This window comes from Orcinus orca, chromosome 10 (assembly GCF_937001465.1).
Source record: "Orcinus orca chromosome 10, mOrcOrc1.1, whole genome shotgun sequence".
NCBI classification, from domain to species: domain Eukaryota; kingdom Metazoa; phylum Chordata; class Mammalia; order Artiodactyla; family Delphinidae; genus Orcinus; species Orcinus orca.
Genome location: NC_064568.1, coordinates 13,115,981 through 13,131,597, shown reverse-complemented (window position 1 = coordinate 13,131,597; position 15,617 = coordinate 13,115,981). Strand labels below are relative to the sequence as shown.

The 15,617-nt window shown below is 39.1% G+C and overlaps 1 protein-coding gene across 5 annotated transcripts in view; it reads left to right on the top strand.

Moving 5' to 3' along the window:
* CNTN4 (contactin 4) overlaps window positions 1-15,617 on the top strand; it is a 966,359-nt gene that overhangs the window by 777,254 nt on the left and 173,488 nt on the right. For all 5 annotated transcript variants that reach the window (XM_033437184.2, XM_004274769.3, XM_049715562.1 and 2 more), the window contains 2 exons: window positions 9,533-9,635; window positions 12,629-12,813. In XM_033437184.2, the coding sequence (XP_033293075.1) occupies window positions 9,533-9,635; window positions 12,629-12,813 (288 nt within the window). The remainder of the gene's footprint in view (window positions 1-9,532; window positions 9,636-12,628; window positions 12,814-15,617) is intronic.

The window sequence follows — 15,617 nt, the reverse complement described above, 5'->3', positions numbered from 1 at the left end:
TACCTTACTTTACTCCAGTCTCAGCATTTGCACAGGCCACATGATGTCAAATACAACTCACCACACAGATCCTGTTCATTGGATCAGATTTCTTCTTAGTGCTAACAACCAGTCCTAGTTGAATGCAAAACTAGGTACATTCACTCTTTCAGGCTATCACGGGTCATTTTGTGAACCTTCACCTCTGTGGCCATTGGATTTCCTAGTGGCTCAGAAGACTACATTCCCTTCAATGTTCCAAATTTAAGACCAAAGACTAAAAAAAAAGAAAAGAGAAAGCTAGAATATTCTAGAATATTCTGGATTATCGATGGAGTGTAATGTATTCTTCATTATGATACTACCATCTGTTCATAGTAAGCTTTCCTAATATTGCCCCAAATTGGGTTAGGTCCTCAAGTGAGCATTAACAACCACAATGGGTCTTCTTGAATAGATCAGCTTCAATTGTAGGCCATTTAATTAACCTAGGCGTCAGATTAAAAACCTAGGCATTAAGAGGATCTCTTTTTGATTGTAAACTTGATCTAAAACCTTTTTTTGATGATTTAGCCTTTAGACTGGCAAGGGTGAAACTTCTGCCTGGCAACAGGCAGAGATGTGCCCTTGACTTGCACATAATTTTATATTACCTAAGATCTAGGGTTTGTCCCAAAACACGTTGCTTTATTTTACTCTCACTTCTGATTGCAACTTTTGTGTGGCTTTGTCACAGCGATCATGTCTTTCATTTAATTCTCTGACAACCTCACATTTGAGGATCTGTGGGCATAAAACTTGTTTTATGAGAAGAACATCTGAATGACTAAAGGATGTGAGATATTTTGCTAAACTGCCATTGCTAATCTGATTTAATAGTGTCTCAATGATCTGGATATTTTGAAACCTTGACAAGCTTAGGAACTTGTCAGTCAGCTTTAGACCTCTAGCATAGTCAGATTCATTTCAGGTCCGTGGGAGCCAAAAGGTCTTAGATGGTCATTTCACTATTCAGTTAGGAAGCATCTATTAGGTACCTGTTGTGTATAGTACACTGTAAAATAAAAAGATGTGATCAGAGCCCCTGGGAGCCTGCAGTTTTAGAGAACTCCAAATTAATGAAAGGTCTAAAGTTTCATCCTTATTGGAATTATTGAATTGAGTTCCAGGAAACACATTTACAGATGGAGGGATTTGAAATGAAAGAGGACAGGAGAGGTGTCCAGCCTAGAATACAGATGACTTGGGCATTCATTTGATCATACATTTAAGCAAGAAATGTTCATTGAGTGCTTGTTGTATACTTGTCACTAGGGATACAAAAGTCTTCTATGTCCTCATAGATAATAGTCTAGTTTAGGAGCCTAATTACAACCTGAGGCAGGAGTGGAGCCAGACTGGGGAGGATGGAGAATTAAAGCAGGATTATTTAAGCTTCAGTTGTGGTAAGAGCTACCAAGGAACAGTGAAGGTTCAGTGAGATTATGCAAACAATCAAGGTTTGTGTGTAAGGAAGCCTGGCGTGGTCTTGGGAACCAGCTCAAGCTTCCGTAGAGTTGGCCAATCTAACAGGAAGGATAAGAATTCCAGGCAGTGGATACAGTATTTGTTTAAACCAGGAGCTGGCAAATTTCCTCCTGTAGGCCAGTCTTGCCTGTGGCCTGCTTTTCTAAACAAAGTTTAACATTTTTTTCCATAAAAATGTTGAGTATTCTTAGCTAACTCCTAGGTTCTCTGTAATTTTTATTGCTATTGTAAATAATATCTTATTTTTAATTACATTCTCTATTTTACTTGTCAGTGATTCAGCATTTGGCAAGCTTGCTGAAATCTTGTTAGTTCTATAGTTTGTTGATGCTGTTGACTCTCTCATACTTTGCTATCTTCCCCATTTCTTCCAAGCCAGGATTTAGCCAACCCTTAGTTTATGGGCCACATATAGCCCACCGCTGTTTTTGTAAATAAAATTTTATTGGAAAGTAGCCATGCTTATTTGTTTGCATATTGTCTCTGGATGCTTTCCAGCTACAATGGCAGAGTTGAATCAGAGACTGCATGACTCACAAAACCTAAATAAAATCCTTGCTATCTGTGTCTATGCAAAAAATAACTTTGCCAATCTCTGACAACAGGGTAATATCTTTAAATATTTTAAGACTGTTCATCAAGACTTGTTCTTTGTGGCTCCAAAGACTTGAACTAGGACCACCATGTACAAATTAGGGGGAGAGGGACTTCCCTGGTGGTCCAGTGGTGAAGAATCCACCTTCCAATGCAGGTGATGCGGGTTTGATCCCTGGTCAGGGAACTAAGATCCCACATGCCACGGGGCAACTAAGCCCATGCCACATCTACTGAGCTCATGCGCCTCAACTAGAGAGCCTGCGTGCCACAAACTACAGAGCCCATGTGCTTTGGAACCTGCACACCATAGCTACAGAGTCCACGCGCCCTGGAGCCTGTGTGCCACAACTAGAGAAGAGAAAACCCTCATGCCACAACTAGAGAGGAGCCCACGTGCAGCAACGAAAGATCCCTCATGCCTCAACAAAGATCCTGCGTGCTGCAACTAAGAACCGATGCAGCCAAAAATAAATAAATACATACATACATACATAAGAAAGACATAAAAAATTAGAGGGAGAGAGAGTTGTTTAGCTCATAATATGAAGAACTTTTTAGTAGGATCAATACAAAAGTACTTTGCCAAAAAAAGACAAAAGTCAGCTTTCTTTCACCTAAAAGATGGTGGCTTTATGATTAATTGCCCAAACTGGAAACTATTAGCAAAGTACTTCAGGACTTGTTGTAAACCAGGACTGTCCCAGGCAAGCTTGGATAAATAGTTACTCTACGTTCATAGGAGACACCTTTCTGGAATAGTTCAGGTTATCTCTGTACTTTAACTATTGAGAAGGAGGGAAAGAGATGTAGGTTTGATTGAGGTCAAATAATGGGGTTTGTTTTCACCTCCCACAGGCTTCTGAAGTTACATTAAAACCCCAAGTGTAAGGGACATACACCCCTCAGGTGTCTTATTCCTCTTTTCCAGCACTGGGGAAGTTCTTATTTGCACAATTATTGCCTCGAATGGGAATTCACTGATTATGGGCTGGGTAGTGGTGGAGATTCCATGGACAGTCCCCTAGATCCTACAATGTCTCCTTCAACACAGGGCAAAACAAACCTTTCTTAAAAGAGTAAAATAGTGAACTCAGCCAAAGAAATGTGTATGACTAATCAGATATTTCCAAATATTTTTAGATAAATGGAATATATATGATTCATTCCTCAAGAAAGGCCATGTGGGAACTTTTCATAGGACAATTTTTGCAGTTTTTCTTCAGTAGAAAATCCCACTCTGTAGAAGTTGGTAAAAGTCCCTTCTGTGGTTTAATTTACAACCGCAGATTCCAGCTAAGGCAGGTGTTGGCAAAATCTTACGGCACAAAATTCTGCAAACTGGCCTCCTTCTGCCAAGACAGCTGTCTGCAAATTGTAGTTAAACAAGAGTGGTGTGTGGCTGATTTCTCTTTTATATTCTATAATTTGGCAGTTATTCTGTCACATTCTAGTTCTTACATACATTAGCGTCAGCCTTAATAATTTTTCAGACTTTGAACGAGAGATAATCATTGCCACAAGGTCGTCTGCAGGATCCAGGCTCTTGATTGGCGTTTTGACTGGTGCGACTCTGCGTTACTAGTCATCTCCCAATGACTAGCCCATGATGCATGTTACTTTTCCGTGCAACTTCTTTCTTTGGCTCAGCACCTCATGGTTGCTACAGAAGTTCTTAAAGTACATTCCCTGGACCAGAAGCATCAGCATCACCTGGGAACTTGTGAGAAATGCACATTCTCAGGCTCCATCTCAACTTACTAATTGAAACTCAAGCCCTCCAGGTGATTTAAAGTTTAGGAACACTGGTTTTGGAAAAAACACCTAGAAATTTGTAGCATGTCTTCTTTAGGAAATAAACTCAGTTATTCCATAAACAATTAATTGTTCTGTACATATGCCACATCACTATGCAAGGCACTGGAAAAGGTTAACTACAGATGTCATGAAGATAATGATCAGGTCTGTGGTATGCACATCGTAACCCCATTGCTATAGTTGGTGTTAAATCAATATTTATTGAATTCATTGGAATGTAAATACACCTAAGCCCCTGACTCCTGAAGACTTTGATGTATGAAATTTTAAGTGATATAACTTTCACTTTTGTAGCAGCCGGTGCTCTCACTCCAATGAATAGAAAACATTGACAATGCATTTTAATGAATTAAGACTTTTTTCACCTTATGTTTAAAATTATAGATATAGGTATCTCTATTTAGAATTGAAAGCAAGAGTCTTCTCTATAGGCAATATATATATATTTCAGTCAGGAGAAAGGAATTATTGCTGAGATTATAAATCCTGGTTGATCCTGACAATATTGTATGCACTTTTACTTTAGCTGTACCTTGGTTGTGTAGACATACCTAGGCCTTGATATCTTCCCAACTTCCTAAATAGTTTGAAGATGGAAAAAGGATTCTGGAGCAGTTCCATCAATGGCCTCACCCTTTTTGCCTAATTGTTATGTAAATCACCAGAGCAGCTATAGACCAATTCAGTTCAAAAGTGTACAGGTGGTCAGAGGAATGACTTGGAAAATGCGCTCCTCTTTTAAGGGGCCTTTTGTTTCTTAAAAAATAAAAAAAGGCAACAGGTTTTTAAATTTAATGTAGAAAAAGGCCAAAATAGTTGAAATGAAAGAAACAGTCAAATAAAAATGTAGCCTGTGCCAGATGTAATCAAGTTAAATGGAACGCTTCACAGGTGTTCCAAAAAATGTTCATAATGTTGTTGAAGAAAATGGCTTCCTTCATTTTTTTATGACTTAAATACTAGGACAGGCTTTACATACAATAAAAATTCTGTAAAGAGCAGTGAAATGCATGCCATTTCATCTCTGATCCCTATCTTTATGTTCTATAACTACTGCCATAAATACCGTTCAATCTTCACCATTACTGATAACTTTGTTACTTGGTTCCTATAGCCATAAATACAGATCACTGTGTGTCCACCCTGAAATCACTCCACGTGACCACATAAACAGCCTACACAACTCATTTTAGAGAAACGTGATCTGAAGTGAGTGAACTTGGACAAGACCCATGATAATACTTAAAAACAACTTCCATGCCTCGGAAGACTTTCATGTTTGAATTAATGGCTATCATGTGTCCCAGTATAAAGAGCCACATTTCTACATCTTTTCCTCCCTTTCACAAATTCCTACGTATCACAGTTTTTTCCCATATGCCTTGTACTGAGCTAAGATTTGTGAGGAACAGAAAAAAATCAGAAGTACTTCCATTCCTCAAAGAAGTAAAAGTACAACAGAAGAGATGACAGATGTATAAATAACTGTAAAGATGATAGAAAACAGCAATGTTATTCGAGAGCGCCCAGAAGTTTATTTGTAAAATGTTTCATGGCACTTTTTTACTGAGCACCTATTAAGTGCAGAAACAAAGATAAAAGCAAGCATGAAAAAGATGGACATATTACTTGACATCATGGGGTTTACAATCTGGATGGAAGACAGAACTAAACACATGAACTAAACATGAGAAGTATACATTGTGATGGAGGCAGAAGTCACAAATAAACAAAATATTTCAGAAATTTGAAATCTTTGAAAGAGATGTTCTTTAAAAAATTGTTCAGTGAGGAGCCAACTGGTAGGCAAGACAAGATGGCAATTAAGAAGAACATGGCTATGACCCAGCAATCCCACTCCTGGGCATATACCCAGAGAAAACCATAATTCAAAAAGACTCATGCTCTCCAGTGTTCATTGCAGCACTGTTTACAATAGCCAGGTCATGGAAGCAACCTAAATGCCCATCGACAGAAGATGCGGTACATATATAGAATGGAATATTACTTAGCCATAGAAAGAAACAAAATTGGGTCATTTGTAGAGATGTGGATGGACCTAGAGACATACAGAGTGAAGTAAGTCAGAAAGAGAAAAACAAATATTGTATATTAACACGTATATGTGGAATCTAGAAAAATTGTACAGGTGAACCAGTTTGCAAGGCAGAAATAGAGACACAGATGTAGAGAACAAACGTATGGACACCACGGGGGGAAAGCGGCGGGGGTGGTGGTGGTGGGATGAACTGGGAGATTGGTATTGACATATATATGCTAATATGTATAAAAATAGATAACTAATAAACTAGAACCTGCTGTATAAAAAATAAATTAAATTAAAAAAAAAAAAGAAGGATTTAGATAGAGGGCCTGGTCCAGAAAGAGAGCTATTACCAGAGATAACTACAAAGAGTATGGCCTAGGTGTGGTAGACTGGGGAGAGCTCAGTGGACCTGTTTATTCAAATTCCTAACTCTATCCTATTGTCTCTGTGTGGCATAACAAACTTTGTTTACCAAACATTTGCTTTTCCCATATTTCTGTGAGTTGTCTTCCTCCCTTTGAAGACCCATATCCTCCCTATCCCCTCCTCCTTAGCTCAGGATGGCCTATAAGCTTTAACTGCCTGCCTGTCTTTGACCCTCTCATGCCTATGTGAGGCCCCCATATGTACAAAATTAAATTTGTTTTCTCTCCTGTTAATGTCTTAATTAATAAATAAGCCAAAAGAATTTTAGAAAGGTAGAGAAACAGTTTTTCCTCCCTTACATTCCCAGTTGTATTCCTGGCATCTAGGGCAGTAAAAAAAAGAAAGAAAGAAAGAAGCCGAATGCAAAAGACCACACATTGTTTGATTTCATTTATAGGTAATGTCCAGAAAAGGCAAATCTATAGACATAGAAAGCAGGTTAGTGGTTGCTGGGGGCTGGGATTGGTTCTGGGATTAACTGTCAACAGGCATGAGGGGTCTTTTTGGGGTGATGAAAATGTTCTAAAACCGGGTTCTGCTGATGGTTGCACGACTCAGTCAATTTACAAAATCATTACATGTTTTTTACAGTAAGTCATGGGAAACAGTGAGAACTGAAGCAAAAGATTTGATACTTTCTGGTCATTTAAAGACTGTTGTGGGCTACAGAGTGTAGGGCGTACTAAGGAAAGGGGTACAGGAGACTGGAGGAGGGGATTTTGAGTCGGGGCCATAATAGGTGGGATTTTAGGATGAGGAGATAATAGCTGAGGGGACCTGGGACACTGAGCAGTGCTATTTCGGTTGCTTAGGACAAGGATGTGTGAGACATTTTTGATCCTTGATGGACCTTTCATAGTTGGATTACAGAAACCAGGTTTATATGTAGTGTTGATAGAACGAGGGAGTAGGGGGAAAACCTGATCATGGCTGAGACAATCTTGACCCTCCGTATTTTAACCTTATCATTTCATCTCCCTTCCACTCACGATACGCCACAATGTAGTTTGTCTTGATTTCCCGGGAGGACCAAAGACCTCTTTCTCTCAAGGCAGTTGTTTTTCTAATTAACACTGCTCTCGGGGTACACAGCCGCACACACAGCACTCAAAGGTGTTAACTTATTCCTGAGCTCCGAGTCATCCTACAGATATTTATGGGATGGTGAGTCAGCTGTATGGGTTGTTTGTTAGCAAGTTGAGCAGAAGTGTGCGAATGCGGGCGTTAGCCAGCACTGTCTCTTTATGGTGCTGCTGTGAGGGCACATGCTCAAGGGAAGGCAAACTGAACGTAAGTGCAAGAGGACTCAGAGACTGACCAGAAAGGGGGGAATGGTTTTGTATCTGAACGTGTCAAGCATGGATTTCGTGTATTGGAATTTAGTTTTGGAGTATTACTCCTGCAGTGGCCAGAGGCCATAGTAAAAGATTAAGATGAGGACTCAGGGACCAGAGTTGCAACCTTGAACACTAGTCTGTTGTGGGGCTAAAGACAAACAGTTTAATCCCTTTGAGATTACAGACTTGCTTGTGAAAGGCAGGGACAGACTAGAACTGTGGTTTTAATTTTGCGGGGGTTAAGGTCCTTTCTAGTATGGGTTGCTAGGTATGGGTCCTTTCTGCAGGAAAGTATGCATCCGTGAATGCCAAGATGAAGAATACTGAACCAAATTAACTCAAAGGTGTCTTCCAAATCCATTCCTCCCTGTCAGTCTATGAAAGGATAAAAACGAACAAGTATGTTCAACTCTGCGCTTTTGATGACATATGTCACAGCAAACCTAGCTAGACTAATGCATCATCTGTCACTTGGGGTTGATTTCTTTTTTACACATTGAGGAAATCCCATTGCTGCTTCCCAAACTGTGAAGCTGCAGATAAAGAGGGTCACCTCTGCAAAATGAATGGAACTGTTTCTCTTAGTCATTGTACCTGTCCCTCTCTGTTCCTTACTTTTAACCATTCCATCTGAATCCTTCAGTCTCTTTTCCCTCTAACTGTGGGAAGCCTAAAGAAGAGATGAAACGGAGGATCCTATCATATTTTAGTAAGCTAGATAATTTTAAACTTTATATTGGCACAGTTGAACCAGAGACCACAGGAGATGACTAGAAATTGAATAGAAATAAATGTATTAAAACAATTAGAGTAGTGGTAGACAGTGTCAAGAGTGTATTGATAAGAAATCATTCATAAGCATTTAGTTATAAAGCGTGGACTTAATTTGTTAGGCTGTGCTGCCTTGGCTATAATTGTACAGTAATTTTCCAGGATATGGGAAAGTGGGAGAATATGACCTTCAAGGTAAGCCTGCCATTGCTGCCATTGGCAAGGTGGGTATAACTTAAAGGCTGTTTTCAATGGTTACTTCCTATTGTTCTTTTGTCATTGTTTCAGAATATATTAAAAATATGAGAATTTTGTGTTACCTTGCATATACCAATTTATGACTAATTCAGATTGACCTTCAAAAGTGAAAGAAAAGTAATTTGTGGTGATAAATTGATTACTCAGAAATTGTCTTTATATAGACACAATAAAGCATGAACATATTATTTTAATGTATTTTAAATTTTCTGTAGTACGTTTCCAAAAAAATAATATATTCCCGGTGACTAGGACTTTATACCCCTTACTCTTTTTCTTCCATGACTACTTTTTTTTTTTTTTTTGTGGTGCGTGGGCCTCTCACTGTTGTGGCCTCTCCCGTTGCGGAGCACAGGCTCCGGACGCGCAGGCTCAGCGGCCATGGCTCACGGGCCCAGCTGCTCCGCGGCATGTGGGAGCTTCCCGGGCCGGGGCACGAACCCGTGTCCCCTGCATCGGCAGGCGGACTCTCAACCACTGCGCCACCAGGGAAGCCCCATGACTACTTTTTTTAAAAAGTATTTTCAAGAAGCAATGGGGTATGCATGGAGAATTTACTCCTAGGCAGATGGTGTGGTGCTGTGATACAAATTTTTCTGTAGCAGTAACTGGGAGAGAAGCCATGATTCACGGCTGTTAAGAGATAGGAGCCGTTTTTGAAGGAAGGAATTAATTGCACACACAGTGATGTGTAGGAGCATCCTACGTTAACAGAAAAACACTTGTGTATGTTTTAAAAGAATCTCCAAGACTTAGCTCCTTTGTTTATTCACAGGGGTGATGGGTGAATATGAGCCAAAAATAGAAGTGCAGTTCCCGGAAACGGTCCCGACTGCAAAAGGAACAACGGTGAAGCTGGAATGCTTTGCGTTAGGAAAGTAAGTCCTGGTTTCTCTTCTCCCTTGTCCTCCCTCCAGCTTGGGCAAGTGTAGAATTTTCTTTGCACTGTTCGCCGTGATGGTTTCTGAAGTTACTGAAAAGCAAGCCAAGCCTCTCTCGCTGTGATTCTGCGTGCGCATCTTTGATTTCGCCCTCTCATCATGGAGAGGGGATGTGTCATGGAACGAGAGGGATTAGGCTGCCACAATGGACATGGCCACAAAGGAGAGGAGAATGGGCAGTTCTGAAAAAGTGCTTTGTTTTATTACAATGACCTGTAATGTACATGTAACCCAGAATGATAGGAAAATAATGGCCTTCATTTGAGGTACAGTGAAGTTGACTGTTTGGAAAAATGTGGACTTTCATTCGGGTCCCAGTTTATGGAATATGCATCAAACTTGTATTTCTTTTTAAATTGCCCGTCTCTTCTTTCTACTGTTCTGAAAATTTTACTTTATTGCAGTATAGTTGATTTACAGTATTGTGTTAATTTCTGCTGTACAGCAAAGTGAGTCAATTATACATACATATATGTATTCTTTTTCATATTCTTTTCCATTATGGTTTATTACAGGATATCGGATATAGCTCCCTATGCTATGCAGTAGGAGCTTATTGTTTATCCATTCTCTATATACTGCTTTGCATCTGCTAATCCCAAGCTCCCAATCCATCCCTCCCCACCTCCCTCCCCCTTGTCAACCACAAGACTGTTCTCTATGTCTGTGAGTCTGTTTCTGTTTCATAGATAAGTTCATTTGTGTCATATTTTAGATTCCACATGTAAGCAATAGCATCTTCTTTCTACTTTTGATTTCCTTCTGCTTTGGATAGAGATTGGTAAGACCTGATATTCTCTAAGAGAGTCTTTATTTTACAGAGTCATCTGAAAATTATTCACAATTTTATTATTCAATCTGTGGAGTCTTCTTAGATAAGCCCACTTGGGAACCAGTTAGATTTTCCGTTACAGTATCTGTCAGAGGGCATAAGGGAGATGAAAAGCAGATCAGTTAAGATTTTGCCAGTAAGCCTGCAAGAAAGATTTGGCATCAGTGATAAAAACTGTCATCTGAAATAAGAATTTTTTGGTCATCTATGTACTTTAATGATGCACGTGAATCTCTATGCCCAACCCCACCTATCTGGCTAACTCACTGCTAACTCCTTATCCGTTTCCTGTACCCAAATGTTGGCTAAGGCAGCAACACTAACTTTTACTCACCCACTGTGTCAGCATGTAATCTATATTCACATGATTTTGTGTTTTACAGCAACCATGGAAGAAAGCTGTTCCTTTTTATTTTCAATTTTATTTTTAGCTCTAAAGGAAGGATTCTTTTGGTTTTCCTGTTTTCAACTCATGGCAGTATACGCTGCAGTAGTATCTTTACTTTGGTGCTGAAAAATACAGTGATCATTTCCTATGTCCTGAAAACTTACCCCGTTAAATAAATTATGACATTGCTGTAGGATTGAACACTGTACCAACATTAAAAGTCAAGTTGTAAAACAACATGTGAAGCCTAGAAAATGCCCATGGTTTATTACTAAGAGACTAAAAGCAGATTGCCAAACAGTAGAAGATGGTCCTGGTTTTTACTGTATATAAATATATATTTATATATATATTAGGAAACTTAATTCAAAGAAAAGATGAGAGAAGGTAACTGGATAGGCTAGAAATGGGTTTGGTGAACTCTGCAAGGTGACAGCTTGAAAAATCTTCTGTGGAGGAAGACAGCAAAATTTATGTTGTTCCCACTTCAAAGGGGGTATGAATTACACACTATTCACGCTGCTTGAATGGCACTAGAATGAAAACAAAGGACCCAAATTGGGCTCCTCCAATCTACACAGAAATGTTTGGGCATGCACATCCGGCTGCGGAAACACATCCTCACGGCCCGCTTAAGAGCAGAAAGACTATCTCTAAGTACAGTTATTTGTAAAGGCACGTATTAAGTATCTATCTCATCACATGTAAAGATACCCATAATGTACTTTTGATAGAGCCCTTTCTACCTTTCCAGTTAGTGTCTGCCTAATGAACTTAAATTCCTCTAAAACAAGTATAGTGGAGTTGATGGCTCTAATTTTTTAAATACCATCTCAGGTTTTCCAGAGAAGATTAGCAAGTCTTTAGTGTAATTACTTGTCTGTGTGTGTTTTTGTAAAAAATAAATATGTAAACAATTGTATCCCCTGCTAGGAAGCTGCAATCTTAAAAGCTGTGGTTAGCTCACTAAACCATTGATTTGCAGATTCAGTGATGCCCTTGCAATTTAAGATGCGTCCTAAGAGTTTCAGCTGGAGGATGATAGATGTCTTGAGAGTACTTAAAGACCTCACATATTGTTTCTTTCCTTATCCCACTACTTAAGTAAAGTTTCCTGAAACCACCCTCCTAATGGACTGCTACAAGTTGATAAGGTTCCACAGAGAGTGTCCCAAGAGGCAGCAAGTAGAAGCTGCCAGTTTCTTATCCCCTGAGCCTTGAAACTGACACATCACTTCTGCCTTATTTCAGTAATCCAGGTAGCCAAAGAACCCACGAGTTTCAAGGAGAGAGGGGCCTGGACCTCATCTTAGTGGAAGGCATCTTTAATTCTCCACATTTGTGCATGGACATTTTTATTTTCATATTTATGATTTTAAAAGAAACAGATGCACTAGAAAAAATAGAATGAGCATATAAAAATCTGTTTTTATTTCATTGGTAATATTGCATATGGTATAGATTAACTTATTTAAGGTTAAGAAAGGTTATTTGATTTTAAGGAAAACACTAAGTATATAATAATACTGGAGATGTGGATATCACTAAAATCATAATAGTGATATGTGAATAAATGACATTTGGGGAGCATTGTCTAGTGTGAGCTAATAATGTTTAGAAGGAAGAAGGAAGGGATTGGAAGCAGCATGGCTTCAAATAAAAGAAACAGTCTCTCTAACTTGATTCACTGCCGTTTTTTCTTGCTATCAGTCCAGTGCCAACTATTATCTGGAGAAGAGCTGATGGAAAGCCGATAGCAAGGAAAGCCAGAAGACACAAGTCAAATGGAATGCTTGAAATCCCCAACTTTCAGCAGGAGGACGCTGGTTGGTACGAATGTGTGGCTGAAAATTCAAGAGGGAAAAACATAGCAAGGGGACAGCTGACTTTCTTTGGTAAGACTGTGATTCCAGTTTATCATTTGTTGACCTTCCTGGTATTAACTTTATAAGCTGGGGGGTTTGCATTCAGGTTTTTTCAGAAAGATTGTTCGAAATAGGATCGTGTAAAACCCTTGGTTTGCTGATTAATTAGCATGCCCTGGGTGATTCTGGGTGGGGAGAGTGAGGATGGGGGGCAGGGATGGAAGATATAGGCTGATACGTTTGGGGGATAGAAATTAGTGTGAACACACTTGCAAAGGACCTATTTTCTCTCCTGCCATCAAGCTGTAAAACTGGCACAGGAAACGTTTTGTTATTCCTGCTCCTGTTTTTTTTTTTTTTTTTTTTTTTTAAGCTCTCTGCTTTTCTTCATTCAAATTTTGATTTGGAGTTCGTGTTAATCCTTTGTAATTGCTCCTGTTTGGTAGTGATTTAATATGGTACTATGAACATTTCGAAATGCACATTGTCCAAATTTAGTTCTTACCAGAGTGGAGCATGACAAATCTCTCTCACCCCAAAGACTTTTTCTGCGCAGCTGCTCCTATTCCAATCGAATCATCGGCATTGATCCAAACATAATATAAATGTAAAACCTCTAGCAAGTGGTCATCAATTGAGCCTATCTTGGAAACCCTGTTAGGATATTGATTTGAAATCCAGAAAGGGATTTCATCGGATAGGCATTTTGAAAGCAAATTGAGTTCTCCTAAATTGGAACATGCCTGAATCCCATCTGTCTGGGGTATTGAAAATAAATATTATAGATCGATAAGTATTCAAGAATGGCTTAAATAAACAACAGTGTATATTAAAAGGATGAGAGCAGTTCTTTAGGCAGGGGCAAGTTGTAGCAAAGGCTTTAAACCTTCCTATTTCTTGCAGTAACTAATACCACGAAAGTGTATTTATTTCATCAATTCTTCTTCTAAAGCGTTTTGGTTTTAAGATATGGGGAAAGACTTTTGTTCAGTAATCATGTAAGGTTTTTTAGAAGCATGGTTAGAAACTGGGCGGAGATTTTGAATATCAGCTAGCCTTCAGCAACCTCCCCCATCTGATCCTCAGCATTTTGGACTCCTACTTCTGACATTGGCCAGTTGGTGGAAGAACACACATGATTTTACCAAGTGTTTCACATGATGACTTCAGCACCAGTTGTTTGAATAAATTTGCACTCTTTTTTAATCACCCATCTTCCTTCAACAATAAAGGACCAACTCTACTCATGCCAGAGGACAGACTTGATGCTTGATCTTTGCTCTTTCATAAACTGTCATGGTTGATACCTTATTTGATTGGTTGAAAAGCAAAAGACATCACAGTTCATTGGCTGGAAAAACATAAGACTGAAGGTTACAGATTTGTTCAGTGAGATGCACTTGCTGTCTTTTTTAAGTGTTTAGGGTACATTTTTCTCTCCAGTGTAATAATTATTTCTCCTGTATCAGGTAGGAACAACCTGAAAATATTCAGGTAAATGACCAATTTTTTTTTTTTTTAATTAGTTGGGTAGATATTTCCATCCAGTGGCGGTGGTTCCTAAGTGTTACTTGTGTTGCTCAAATAATTAATTGAAGTCATTTTTCACTTTCATGATTTTCTTTGAAGTGAAATATCTGTTTCACTATGTTAAAAAGGTGTGAAATAGTCTGTTACCAGGAGTTGACATAGTGCTTTCTGGTAGGTCAAAGGTTTCCTGCACAAGAAATAGAAGAGTCCAGTGTTACTCTTCTGGAAAATCAACCTTGTCACTGGCCTCCAGCCTTGTATAGTGAAAGGTTTTTTCAGGAATCCTGCCTGGAGATGAAAATCAGGTCCTAACGGTGTTTCCCTTTTAAAGGAAGTTGTCTGCATCCACGCATGGAGAAGAAAGCGGAATGAAATGTGCCTACTTTCTGAAGATAACTCAGCTTTTTCCTCAGTTGTCAACCACCCTAGGTGTTAGAAGCTTGTCTAATAAGTTGACTTTCATGGTGCTGGGCTTTTGCATCTATGTTTATTCTTTTGTTTATCCTCAACTAGAGTATCAGCTAGTTGACACAGAAACTATCAGATTGTTTTCATTGTCACAGGAGAGCTTAATTATACAAAAGTGCTTGGCTGTCATTTTTTTTCTTTCTTTTTATATATTTTTTCTGGTATCTAGTGGGTTTGTCCAATGCTGCGTTTCTGATATCCAGCTGCCTAGATCTCCAAGTTAAATGAGTTATTATCATTAAAGTCACCATATATTTCACAAAAGGGGAGAAAGTAGCCCCAGTCACTTATCCATGAACGTTCTGTCTTTGTTAACAAGAAAATTTCTTACAACATTAAGATGTGCTGTGCTCAGGGATTATAAACCATGGGTTTCAGTTTAGAAACCTGCTTCTCCTTTTTGGTTCCAAGTTGCTGCATCCCATTCATCACCTCTTCACTTCAACAACAACGGACAGGTGTGCTCACTTCTGTTCTGGCCTGACAAATTGGCAATTTTTCTGATCCTGCCCTAAAACCCTTTCACCTTCCTCCAAAGGCCTGCTGGGCATGGTTCCATTGCTCCTACGTTCCCTGTGTCAGGATGATAGAAGCCCCTGTTCCTGGTTGGTGTGTTTCCACTGTGGCTGTGTCTTTAGGTTAGCATGTGCTACTCGTGGCTGGGATATGGGAAGAACTGAAACTAGTTCAGACATAAAACATTTTTACCCATCTCCATTTTCCCAATTTATTTTGCCATGACCTATACTTGTCTGTGTGGTCTAATTTTAATCTGCTCTTTCAGATATTTTTCAGCATAAAAAACTTCCTAAAAAATAGATCTGTTAATATATTCA